This window comes from Macaca nemestrina, chromosome 10, assembly GCF_043159975.1.
Source record: "Macaca nemestrina isolate mMacNem1 chromosome 10, mMacNem.hap1, whole genome shotgun sequence".
Taxonomy (NCBI): domain Eukaryota; kingdom Metazoa; phylum Chordata; class Mammalia; order Primates; family Cercopithecidae; genus Macaca; species Macaca nemestrina.
This window is the reverse complement of record NC_092134.1, coordinates 53,982,014-53,995,554: the sequence shown is the minus strand read 5'-3', so window position 1 is coordinate 53,995,554 and position 13,541 is coordinate 53,982,014. Positions and strand designations below refer to the sequence as shown.

The window sequence follows — 13,541 nt, the reverse complement described above, 5'->3', positions numbered from 1 at the left end:
AGTACTAGGCACAAAGGAGGAGCTCCAAAAAAATTCCTGACTTGACTGGATTGAACTGGAGACACTGTTGTTAGAGCACTAACATCAGTGCTATTTGCAAAGCAGATGACTGGTGAAGTCCTCATTTCAATACAGTCAACTGACAATTATTTAGAAGCCTTTATTATGTGCCTGGAGCTAGGCATAGAAAAGTAGTATATAGTCCCTGCTCTTCTGGAATTTAAGGTGAGTTGAGCTCACATATAAGAAATAAATAGGGAAAAAGTAATCTCTAGGCACCATTCTACTGGCTATAAAGCAATTGCTAGCAAAAATCCAAGTGGGCTAAGAATAATAAGGATACTAAGGAGGGTTTGTTTTTTCGTTGTTTTTTTTGTTTTGTTTTGTTTTGTTTTGTTTTTTGGAACATGGACTAGGGCTTAATGGTTAAGAGTAATTTGATTAGGCAGAAGGGAGTAAAAGCATTGCAGATGGATTTTCAACTAAGCAAAAGTCTGGTAACTGGAAGGAATATAGCTCACAGAGAAACAGTGATTGCTGTAGCAAACTTCCCAATCTTTGTACCATCTTCATGACCAAGGCATTTATTAGCTGGGCTGAAGGGAGTGTTGATGGCTTATAGCTCACAACTGAGTTCCCCCTTCCTGGCATCACCCTCATCTGAAAAGATGCTGACCCAAGATGTAGGAGCAGCCCACATCCAGTATTTGGGGGATTCAGGATGATAAAATCTCATCCTTGTTGCCCCAGTTCCAAATATCTTTGAAGAACTGTCAACGCTCCAGAGTTCCCCATAGAATTGACTGAGGCCTTTGATGTAACTGTGTCACAGCCCAACTTCTCTGCCTGTGTAATCCTAATTCCCTCGCTCCCAAAGAGGACTTGATCTAAAGGACACACCCCTATAAACCTCATGTTGAAAATCTGCCTGAGTCTGCTTGCTCAGAGAACTCAAGACAAACGAAGATGCTGCAAAGACCAACCTGACTTATTCCGTTCTAGGGAAGCTGCATGTTCTCATTCAATAGGCATAGACACTATTCTAATGCTGGGAACACAGCAGCAAGAAAAACAAGTCTCTTCTCTTATGGATCTGATATTCTGGTGAGGAAAACCTAAACAGACATAATAGAATGTCAAGTAATGACATGTACTAAGACAAAAAAGAAGCAGGGCAAGAGGAGAGGTAATGTTTGTGTTTAGGACTGCATTGGACTACGTTAGATAGAGTGGCCACGGAAAAAGTCCCTAAAGTAACATACAAGCAGAAAGCTGAATAAACTAATGAAACAATTCATGCCAGTATCTAGGAGAAGAATATTGCTGACAGAAGGAACAGCAATGCAAAGACCCTCAGATAGAAGGGTGCTTGGCATGTTTTGGGACGAGGAAGTGAAATCTGGAGAATAGTGGTAGGATACAAAGGGGTCAGATCACATCAGACCTTTTAGTATAAGGAACAGATGTTATTCTAAGTAAAAAGGGAAGATATCAAAGGGCTTTGAGTAGAATTGTTCCATGATCAGATTTCCATTTTAAAAGGATCACACTGCCTTTTAAGCAAGAAGGGAACTAGAAAGGAGCAAGAAGAGGTGCAAAGAGGCTATTATGAGGCTACTACAGAGGTCTAGGTCAGAAGTGACAATGACATGGACTTAAGGTTGCCACTGGTCATGGCTTGCCTGGGACTGACGGTTTTCCCAGGATGCAGGACTTTTAGATCTTAAACCAGGAGGATATTGAACAAATCAGGACATTTAGTCACCCAACTTGGACCAGAGTGATAACCCTATGAATGAAGGCATGTGGTCAGGTTCAAAATATATTCTAAGGGTTGAAGAAGCAGTGAAACAAGAGAAAATGGTTTAGACATTTAGGACAGAGGCAAAGTGTAAAACTTCTTGAAAGTCAGGAAGAGGGGTTCAGACCTTTCAAACATTCACTTGGCATTAGTATGTAGTATGCATTGAATTTTGGAGAGACTATAACTAAAGAGGTCTTTACTCAGACTATTTCAGAAAATATGACAGAAGTGTCACTAGGGCTCAAACACAATGGAGCTGATGGTAAAAATGGAGGTAGAGGTGATTGAAGTGGTAGTGTTGGTAGTAGCAGAGGTCATAGTGTAGGATGGTGAAGGTGGTGGTGATAGTGGCAAGTATCATGTGGAGATGGTGGTCATATTGACATGGATGTGGAAGTGAAAGGAAAGAAAGAAAGGCAGAAAAGGAAGGAAGGAAGGAAGGAGGAAGGAAGGAGAGAGAGACAGAAAGAAAGAAATAAAGAAAGAAAAGAAAAGAGAGAAGGAAGGAAAGAGAGAGGGAGAGAGAGGGAGAGAGAGAAAGAAAGAAAGAAAGAAAAAGAAAGAAAGAAAGAAAGAAGAAAAGAGAGAAGGAAGGAAGGAGAAAGAGAGAAAGAAAGAAAAGAAGGAAAGAAGGAAGGAGAAAGAAAAAGAAAGAAAGAAAGAAAGAAAGAAAGAAAGAAAGAAAGAAAGAAAGAAAGAAAGAAAGAAAGAAAGAAAGAAAGAGAAAGAAAGAAAGAAAGAAAGAAAGGAAGGAAGGAAGGAAGGAGGGAAAGAAAAGAGGGAGGGAGCGAGGGAGGGAGGGAGGAAGGAAAGAAGGAAGGAGGGAGAGAGGAAGAAAGGAAGGAAGGAAGGGAGGATCCAATCTAGAGACATTTACAAAACGAGAAATATTAGGACTTGTGGGTTAAATGAATAGAGGAAAACAGAGGGAAAGGAAATTGAGATGTGTTAGTGACCCTGACAGAAGGATGTTGGAAAGAACAGTTGAGGGGAGGGATTGGTATTGAACATTAATTTAGTTACAGATATAAAGTAATAGTGGAATAACCAAGTGGATGGCCAACTGGAATATTAGTTTCTATCATTCCAGACAGCAGTGTACTAGTAAAGAAACTCATGATTTTGAGTCAAAAGAGTTTGCCCCAGTTCCTGAGACAGCTATGTAACCTACACCCTCTGAGTCTCAAAGTCTTTATATATAAAATGGACATAACAGTACCTAGTTCACAGGGCTATTCTAGAAAAAAAGCAGACAAAATTGTCAAGGAGCAGCAAGGATCTGATTTGGGTATCTTCTTTTTTCTTTGCAAATTTTCCAAGAACGCTTTTAGTCTCCATCACCATAATCCCACCAAAGAAAAACTTTCTTTTTAATTTAGAAAACCTTGGTTTCTAGAACTTTGGAGTGACAAATAAAATATTTATATTAAATGTTTATAAATTACTACGCAGCCATCTTTCTTCCAAACTGGCATGCCAAAACTATGAAAATAGAGTTTGATGTAAAACTCTTCATATAAAACTATTGGGTTCTTCTAATTCCTCTATGTTGATGGACAAGAGATATAGTAAAACCTTCACATGCTAGAACAAGAGTCTAGGGTCAGAAGTGCTTTTCTTTTCATCACAGAAGTTCAATGAAAGACTTCACTGAGGAAATGAAAATATTTGTTTCCAAAAATTCATACTGGCATGAGTCTTTAAATCTGATTCAGGGTAACAACACTGGCTTACTATATAAGCCACAAACACAAGCCTTGTTTTGACTGGGGCAGAATAGAACACACCTTGTGGGGATGACACAGAAGTCCAGATCGTCCTGCCATGAGTGTCCTTCTGGCAGGCAGTATCAGGGCCTCCCCAGGATGCATATTCTAGGTCTTGTTTCACATGAACTTCAAGTCCCTCATCCTCCACAACATGTGAGAGACACATGACAATCATATCTGCAAATGTCCTAAATCAATTAATCTAGGATCAAACCATCAGATGGTAAAAGAAAGCTGCCCTAATTTTCAAACTTTTGGTAGACAATTATTAAAGCTGATTCTTAGAGCATTAGGGGAAGCATATACTTAAACCTCCAAAAACTTCACTAACAAGACAAAGGTTAGTATAAACTAGGTATTTTCCTTGCCATTTCCTGGAAATGAGTTTTTCTCTATCTTGTTGATGCCCATAAAGGACACAAATTTCAGGAAAATCAAGGGCTAGCTTTCAAATATTTTGGAGATCCAGAAGTAATAAAGTGTTAAAACTTTTTGAAAAGTAACTTCAGTTAATTAATATAAACTACACATTCAATTTGGCATATCAATTATGATAATTTTATGAGCAAATGAAATTTTACATGTTAAAGTTCTTAAACTAATGAAGCAAATGTAGATCTGTAAAGGGTGCTTTAAAAAAAGCACTTTTTCACATTTTTATTTCTCCCAAAATGCCCGTATTTTTCTTCCAAACACTCATTCTTCCCCCATCCCATAACTTTAAAATTGTAAGTAACATCACAGGTTTCTCCTGCTTCCAGCATGCTTTTTCAAACTGTACAAATACTCTCTTCTGAAAATAAGTATTATGTAAAATATTTTACATTTCCTATGTGTCATAAGATTGAGGAATAAAAAGATATTGGAAGAAAGACATTTGTGACATTTCTCTGTTTAACACAATTGCAATGCCCCTAAATTAATCATGGAATTAGATTATGGCCCATAAAGGGAGATGTTATTTAAGAGAGAGCAGTGATGTCTGAAATCCCTAATTAGAACAGTTAGAGTAACCTGAACCTGCAACACAATCAGTTCCCCAAGGAGGCTATTTTGGAAAATAGACAGAATTCTGAAAAAAAAAAAAAAAAAAAAGAGCCCTCCTCCTAATGAGCATTTTGAACAGCAATTTTGTTCATTTACATTTCTCTTGTCCCATAAAGTTCAGATAAATTTGTCCATATTTTATATTAATTTCCATGATATTGTCTCCCATTCTTTATTTTCAGAGACTCTGAAGAGTAATTTATTCCACTAGCCTCTCCTGTTGTATAAATTAATTCCTAAGAGTGTGTAGGCACATCAGGTGAATTCAGCACATTAGAAGTAACTCTTTATTATTTATATTAATGGAAGGGGGTTATGACCTAGATAATTCAACACAGGTATTTTCTAAAGTTTCCACTTTTTAAGTTTTGAAACTGTGTGGAAAGTGATAATTTAATCATGGATCCTGTCTTCAAGGAGTTTACAGTCATGTGGGAGAATTAAGACATATACACACTAAGACAAAAACAGAGTTCTTAGTAACATAGAGATGTATGGTAAAATGCTATGGGGACTCAAGAAATGAATGACTTGGAGCCATAAACATATATGGTAATGTTTCCAGCACAGACATTACTTTAGCAGAAAGAGGCGCTATTTCTCCCTCACACATTGAATGTATTACCTCTCAATTATAGATAAATTACAACCTTTCTCTTTTGAAAAATGGATATAACGAATATACCCCCCCAAAAAAAGAGGGGGGGAATTACATTTTCTTACCTGTTAAATTACATCTAGGCGCCTATTTCCACACTGGAGACTCTGGCTGACTTAACATATATGTCAAGTTATAGATAAAGACACATATAGTCATAATAAGGGTACAACTTGAAAGTGCCTTAGTATATGGCCTTCTGTAGCTCATTCCTATGTTAAAAGTCTATCTGCAGAAGTCTGACATAACTGTTGCCTTCTATAGCATCAGAATTCACATTTCATTGTGGGAAACACTAAAATAAGTCCTGATTTGCCATCCTGCATGTCAGAAAGCACTCTAGAGCCTACAGTATCTGAGGGGCATACAACAAACTCTCTCTCTTGCACTCTCTCTCTATCTCTATCTCATGCTTATAAATGTGAATGCAAATTCTACTTATGTTGAACAATAATATAGTTCTTAATTAATCACCCTAGAAAATAAAAAACTTAAGGTAGGATAATGAGTAGGAGTCTTTTCCGAAAAAATGTAAAATTCCCTATACCATCATCATTGTAAACATTTGATCAGTTGTTCAAAAACGCCTGAGTACAGGACTGTTGAATGGTCTTTGGGCCTACGTTATGGTATCAGCGGAATAACATGAGAAGTTATGAGATGCATTTGCATTGTGTTAATATGAATTTCCATTTTCTAGCCTGCTGCTCAGATTTTTAGGATTAGGAAAAAAAGTTAGACCTCACTTAAGATGAGTAATACTAAAAATGCAAAACCTTATCCTTTGTTACATTTCAGCTATCAGGAATTCAGAATTTCTCATCAATAAACAGAATTTAATGAAACACAAATGCAAGTCTTTTTCCCAAAAACCTAAATATAGAGTATTAGAGGTCATCCTATTTGAAATGTAAAAGGACAAAAATTTAGGTAGATTGATTAGACTAAAGCATTAGGCTTTTTTCAAAGTTACTTAATAAAAATATGAAAATTTTGCCAAGAGTTTTGCAGTGCTATTCAGAGCACAGACTCTCTTTAAAAGTCATGTTGTTCTCATTTCCCGCACCATTGAATTATAGATATATTTTGATGAACATTAAAGTATAGATATTTGTTAAAAACTGAAATAGATGGTCTTAAAAAAGAATAAAAGCTGTTATTACTCTTGATACCTTAGTCAATGAAAGGCCACTGTGTAAATGCCAATGAATCTAAAATTTTCAAATTCTAATCAACATAATCCTCCTCTTGAAGAATTTACAATATATATGTTAAAAGTCTATTTACTTGTATTTGGAAAATTACTAATGCTTTCTTATTGGTTTTCTTAGCAAGAGAAATTGGGTGATATCTGCTTCTCCCTTCGCTACGTACCTACTGCTGGTAAGCTGACTGTTGTCATTCTGGAGGCAAAGAACCTGAAGAAGATGGATGTGGGTGGCTTATCTGGTAAGCCTGCGGTGTTTATTGATTTTTTTCAAATGCTGTTTCATCGTGGATACCAAATGCATGGCGCACATGCTGCGACTCCCCACTCCTTAATTGATCACAGTTCTCTTTCCTACGGAGCCTGGAAGCAGTCTCAGAATTCATCCCAACACAGTGCCCCAGGAAGCCACTCTCAATTTATAGGAATTGGCATAGAAGATGAAATCTATTTTCCTTCTTTGGAGCCAAAGTATCCATTGTCTTTTTGATGGCATTGAAAGCTGAAAATGTTTGCTTCTTTTCTGAAAGGGAGAACTTATGACAGATAATAATTTTGTTCAGTGTGGAGGGGGTTTTTGGTCAAAATTCACCCGCGATATAAAAAATAATGTTTTCTCTGAGACTTATTTATTAGGTATTTGATAGCCTAACATAGTTCCTACAATACCATTTATTAAAGACATGGTATTTCAACATATATGCATAATGAAATCTCTGTTTGAGAGTGAACCCCTATGGTAATGCATTTAATTCCACAGCTTACATTGAGGATGGGAGAGATGTGGGGATTTAAAGTTCTATACAACCCAATCTCAGTAAAACATGGTGAATAACGTATACCCTGCCTCAAAAGCAAAGTCAGCTCAAGGACTTGTCACTTCCACGGTTGAACATAATTTTTCTTCTTCTCCGTATGATTAAATCAATTATATTTTTAATTTTCCGCTAAATCATTAAAGTGTGAGGAATTTTCTTGATATGCCACAAGGTCATCATAAATTGACTGCAGTTGTCATTGTTTGTGGCTGTGGAATTACAACCAACATTACTGCTTATTCAATGCTTTCTTTAATAAAAATATTGCAAACTTCAAAAGGTCATCTTAAGGCAGCATGGTGATTTTTTATTCTAAAGCATAACAGCTAAAAAGTGCTACAGCTGAGCTTCCCCTCACTTACCCACTAATTTGTCAGCCAAATTCTCCAGGTACCTAACTTTATTTCTCTTTATAAATAAGTCATCTGGGGAAGCTGTACTAATTCTTTCATGTCATTAAGACCCTATTTAATAACTTGCTGTTTTTATTGTGCCTAGTAGTGTAACACAGCAAATGTAAAGCAAAGAGCACAGTATTCTCTAGAAATAGAGTATTTAATGTGACTATAAATGAAAAACATGCAGAGAAATTTTTAACTACAATAACAGTTCACTCCCAGATTATTACTTAGTATCCTAAGGTAATTTCAGACACTTTTAACATTTCCCTGTCCTTTGGTTCAACAGCCAACTATCATGACATGATTTCTTTGTATCCTCTCTCTTATGCTTTATCCCAAATGTCCATGTCAACCATCCCCTCATCACCTATGTCTAGTACTCTGCTAGTCTTCCTAAGGCATCCTATATGCTTCAGCAGAATTCCAGAGCAGTTTTACCATGAAGCCAGAAAAGCATCAGGGCCCCTCATTTGTCCTGGCTTCTTCCAGGGTCCCAGAAATGAATTCCCGTCACCATAGATAGATATTTCTTTTTTTTTTTTGAGACGGAGTCTCGCTCTGTCGCCCAGGTTGGAGTGCAGTGGCCGGATCTCAGCTCACTGCAAGCTCTGCCTCCCAGGTTCACGCCATTCTTCTGCCTCAGCCTCTCGAGTAGCTGGGACTACAGGCGCCCGCCACCTCCCCCAGCTAGTTTTTTGTATTTTTAGTAGAGACGGGGTTTCACCGTATTAGCCAGGATGGTCTCAAACTCCTGACCTCATGATCCTCCCGCCTCGGCCTCCCAAAGTGCTGGGATTACAGGCATAAGCCACCGCGCCTAGCTAAAAAGCCCTAATTTTAAGGGCTCCTCACTGCCTGTGGAATTAAGCCATAATCACTGTCTTCACTTAAGTATACGTACTGTAGATATATCCAGCCTATGTCATGCCATATCTCATTTTCACCAAATTGACCAGCACACTATTTTGCAAACAAACTATACAACTTTTTGCCTCCATTACTTGCTTAGGTCATTTCCTTCACCTGGAATTCTCCTCCTGCCAACAATGTCTAGCCAATTCCTACCCATTCTTTAGGCCCAGCTTAAGTACTATCTCCTCCATTCATTCAATAAGCATATATTGTGTCCCTACTTTAAGTCAGCATTGTTCTGAGCACTAGGTTTACATTAGTGGATAAAACAGTGCACAGACCCTCCCCTCCTGCAGCTTGCATTCTAACGCAGGGAGACAGAAAATAAACCAACAGATAGCAAAAGCATGAGTCTACCAAGAGGTAACAGGTGCTATGGAGCAGTCAAGCAGGAAGTAGGATAAGGAGTATTGGGGATTCATCTTAAATGGGGTTCGAGGAAGACCTCATGAGCAGGTGGCATTTCAGCAACAACCTGGAAGAAGTGAAGAATTGAGCCATGGGGTATCTGGGAGAGAGAACAGCCATGGGGCATCTGGGAGAGAGAACAGCCATGGGGTGTCTGGGAGAGAAAACAGATACCTCATGGCTCACTTTTTCACTTCTTCCAGGTTGCTGAAATGCCACCCACTCATGAGGTCTTAAGACCTTATGGTTTTAAGATCCATCCCAGTAGAACAAATCTTTGCCTTTTTTTAAATGCCGCTAGCCGTTTGTTTACACCCCTCAAACATCGTGCTTCTCTCTCACTAGACTGTGTTCTGTATTTATCCCTCCCACAATGCTCTCAGTGACGGGTAGCACTAAGCATAGCTGCTGAATGAATAATGAATTATTTACAAAGGAGCTATGGCCTGAAAAAACAACTCTTGCATTTCAAATGTGTCTAACCCACTTACCATTAAAATAACTTTAAGCACTTGGATGGTCTGTCTCAAAGTAAGTTGACCTATGTACAAGGAGAACAAAATTATATAATAAGATCATTCTAGGTAATTCAAATGCCAAAGTACATTTGCTGGAAATGACTAGTTAATTGGAACCAAAGTGGGTTGTTTTGCCAGAGTTTAAACTCCATCTGCCACTAACTAGCAATTTGACATTGCACAAGTTATTTATTTAACTCTTCTAAGCCTCAGCTGCATTATCTATAAAGTGGGAATAATGAGAGGACTTTGTTGATGATGCTATGAGAATTAAATGAAAGCACAGGGCCTGGCACAACTAAGTGCTCACTAAATACTATTGTAGTCATTTCTATTAGTAATTTTATCAAATCTTGGTCTAAATATGCAACATGGGAAAGCAACCAATGGATGATTTAACCAATTACTTGCTTCAATGGGGAAAAAAGTTTATCTGATTGTTTGATGGAATTAGCTGATTAATTCAGGCAAACGTATCAGTAGGCCCACGTTTTGCATAGACACTATAGTGAATTAAGATAATTAACAAAACATTTGAGAAAATAAAACATGGAAACATATGTAAAATAATTTCCTTATTGCTCTCCAACAAAGTTGTTTCCTTCCTACAGTATTCACTCAAAATGCATTGCACAAAGATTTTGCCTCCATTGTATATCCATATGCCAAAAGATGCAAATCCCAGCCCTTCATACTTTACAGTGACAAGCTTAATTGGACTATGCACATCTCTACAGTAGATTCTTGCACTTGCATTCTTAATATCCCAACTTTCAAGTGCTTGTGAGCAACAGTGAGGATTTCTGAATTTAACTGCAGTCGTGTTGATTAACGACAGGCACACATTTTGAGAAATGTGTCATTAGGTTATTTATCATTGCACAAACATCATAAACACAAACCTAGATTCGGCAGCCTATTGCACACCTAAGCTATGTGATATGGCTTACTGCTCCTAGACTACCAATCTACACAACATGTTACAATAATGAATACTGTAGGCAATTGTGTTTATGTATCTAAACATAGAGAAGGCACCACAAAAATACAGTATCATAATCTTACGGGACCACCATTCTATAGGCAGTCCATCCTTGACTGAAATGTGGTTACACAGTGCATGATTGTATTTGTATTGAGATCTTGACTCTTGTAGGCTGCAAGACTGTTCTTCAGGAGCGAGTTGGTGCTGTAGAATACGTGTAGGATTTTTTGCCTTGTACTTGGAAAGAATCAAGCCTTCTGCCTAGTAAACATGTCTCAATAGCTTCATTGCCTTTTACACATCTCTGTGTGGAGTAAATCTTCCTTCAAACAATAAATGTTTTCTACTTGGGAAAATTGGGGAAGAGAATAAAGAGGTCAAAGTGAAGGCAATGGAAACGTTGAGGATTCCCAAAGGTATGAGGCTGTGTGTCTCATAGTTTTGAGCTAAAGTATGTAACTTTTATTCCTAAATTTATACCTGTGTAAATTCCCAAGTCAGAGACTAATCAGATACTTTGCTTCTTGTCCCTATTTGTGTCACAGCAATTACTTTCCTCAAGTTTGGTGTTTCACTTTGTTTTTTGTCATCTCAGAAATTTGACACTTCTGAGTACAGCTTTAACAAGGAATGTCAACACTGTAAGTTTAGTTTAGGCTTTCTATTGTAAATTAAATGAAATTCTGAAAGTTTTCTATTTAAGGACATGGCTGTTTAAAGAAGGAAACACTAAACTTTAAAATCAGCAAAAATTGAAGTGATTATAGCTTTTAAATTTTGATCTCTTCAGTAGAAATTCTGTTTTTCTACTTCAATCTGAGAATTATTTTTGACTGTTAAAAAGTCACATTATCAGTTAGAGAACGGTTTCTAATTTAGAAATCTTTTTTAACTTGGTTTTCTCATGTGGTTCTCATGATAGCACTGTGAGGTAGTTTCTGAAGATGACATTCTTATTTTACCAGTGAGAAAACTGAAGCTTAGAGGCATTAGACAGTGTCCATAAACTATCTTCCTGCATGTGGCACACAGATGGCGGTGTTCATGACTTGCGATTGCTCTTATCGCTACTGACATTTGATCTCAGCTGACCTGAGGGTAGGACTGAAGTTCAGATCCCCCTGTTCTCAATGCAGAGGACTTTCCAATGTAGCATTCAGCCTTGCCCACACCCCTACCTTCAAGATGGGAGAGAACGAGGATTCCTCAGCTCTAACCTGCGTGAGGTGCCTCCCTTGCCCAAAGCCAAAACATCAAGATGAGGTCCTCACGGTAGAGAAGACTAGAAATGGAGTCTTCATGGATTGTTGGAGATGGAGGGATTCTTGGAGACTGGGGAAAATGTTCGTAAGTGTAAACCCTTATGGATTCTCCTAGTCAAATAACTCCAGGGCAGCCCCTTTCTTGCCTTCTCAGAACCACAAATTGATTTTCTTGCTTCACTTGTGGTTTCTGGCAGATTCCTCTTCTTGCTGGGCCCAATATGAAACAGAATGTGGTCTCACAGACCTGTTACACTTCCTTCATTCCCTGAAGCTAGCATGTAGTTCTTTTGAGACTTCTTTCTGTGTTTGTACTGCTAGTAGCCATGGAAAATCAACAAGGGTAAAAAGCGTACCGTCCTTTGATGTGGTTTGCATTCACCTAAATTGGAGGAGTAGGGAACATAATAAAAGTATGTCAAGCATGGGGGCAACCTGGAAACCCATATGGTAAAGGGCTGAAATCACATGTAGCTATTCCAGCAGCCTCCTGAACATCAAGGAGCTAGCGGGGTGGCTAGGAGGTGGGATCAGGTCAACAATGGTTGCAAAGTGCTCTCCTTCATCATTTTTCTGTCCCTTTCACTCTCTATTCTTTGCCCCATCCCTAGTCCTCTTCCTGGCCATCCCTGGTCCTGCCTTGTCACTATGAAATGAAATCTGTACTGTGAAAAGCAACATTTGGAGCTGTAGAAGAGTTCCCCCAAAACATCTAAGTCTCTAAAAGAAAAGGGAAATGAAATGTTTGAAAGTGGCAGCAACTAGTTGAGGGAAATGATAGAGAGGGAACAGGGGACTCGTGGTGATGAAGGAGTCGCCATCACTATATGTCACACTGCCAGTGTGTGGATTAGCTACTGTGACTTAGGCCAGCAAAATTTACCCTATCCCTCTCCTTCCACCCACACACACTCTGTTTTCTGGAAAATGCCATTTTTTAAATGTTACTCGTGGGTTTGTCTTTTCTCTATCTCCTTTTCTACTGTCCTAGAAATGTAATTTGGGAAATGCAGCCAGATTTAAATATTTGAGATCATTTAGGAAAGAGCAACTCACCCAACCTCAGGTAACTACTAGATTCCAAGGAGAAACCATGAACCAGCAGAGGTAGGTCATTCCCTTAGGCAGCATTTATCAACATGTGATATTTTGCATAACCCCATCAAAATCACCTCGGGTACTTATTAAAAACTAAGATTTCAAGGACTAATTCAAACCAAGCTGCAATTGAATATCTAGGGGTGGGCACCTGGAAATTGCATTTTAAACAGGTCCTACCCATCCATACACACATACCTATGTTATTTGTATGCATCTTAAATTTGAAAACTATACTTCAGAGGCTTAAAACACTATGTCATAATTTTAACTGAGGCCTAGGTCAGCCAAGTTCCAAGTTAGAATTTTTTTTTTTTGTCAGTAACATAGAATACATCTTTTGCTTTATATAATGGAATTTCCTCAAATAAGAAGTTCTATTTCTTTCATCAGTCCAGTATCCTCTTCCCTGAAAAATACCTTGCCCACATGTCTAAATTATTATCTTTTTTTCTTGAGTCTCCTCCACTGAAAGAGGAAATCAAAGCAATAGATGTTTCCTTTGTACATTCTGAAGCTATTTCCTAATACCCTTGACTACCACCCTTATCTGTCCTTCCACTGGTGCTGAAAGCACAACAAAGAAAAACACTCCAAATTCAATTGATTTGAACTAAAAGCCACTAGTCTGGGAGCCAGGCCAATAAATAAAAT

At 38.1% G+C, this 13,541-nt stretch overlaps 1 protein-coding gene across 4 annotated transcripts in view; it reads left to right on the top strand.

Annotated features, from left to right (window-relative positions):
• Positions 1 to 13,541, top strand: part of LOC105473309 (synaptotagmin 1) — a 593,369-nt gene that overhangs the window by 481,200 nt on the left and 98,628 nt on the right. For all 4 annotated transcript variants that reach the window (XM_011727061.2, XM_011727059.2, XM_011727060.2 and 1 more), the window contains one exon: positions 6,610 to 6,727. In XM_011727061.2, coding sequence (XP_011725363.1) covers positions 6,610 to 6,727 — 118 coding nt within the window. The remainder of the gene's footprint in view (positions 1 to 6,609; positions 6,728 to 13,541) is intronic.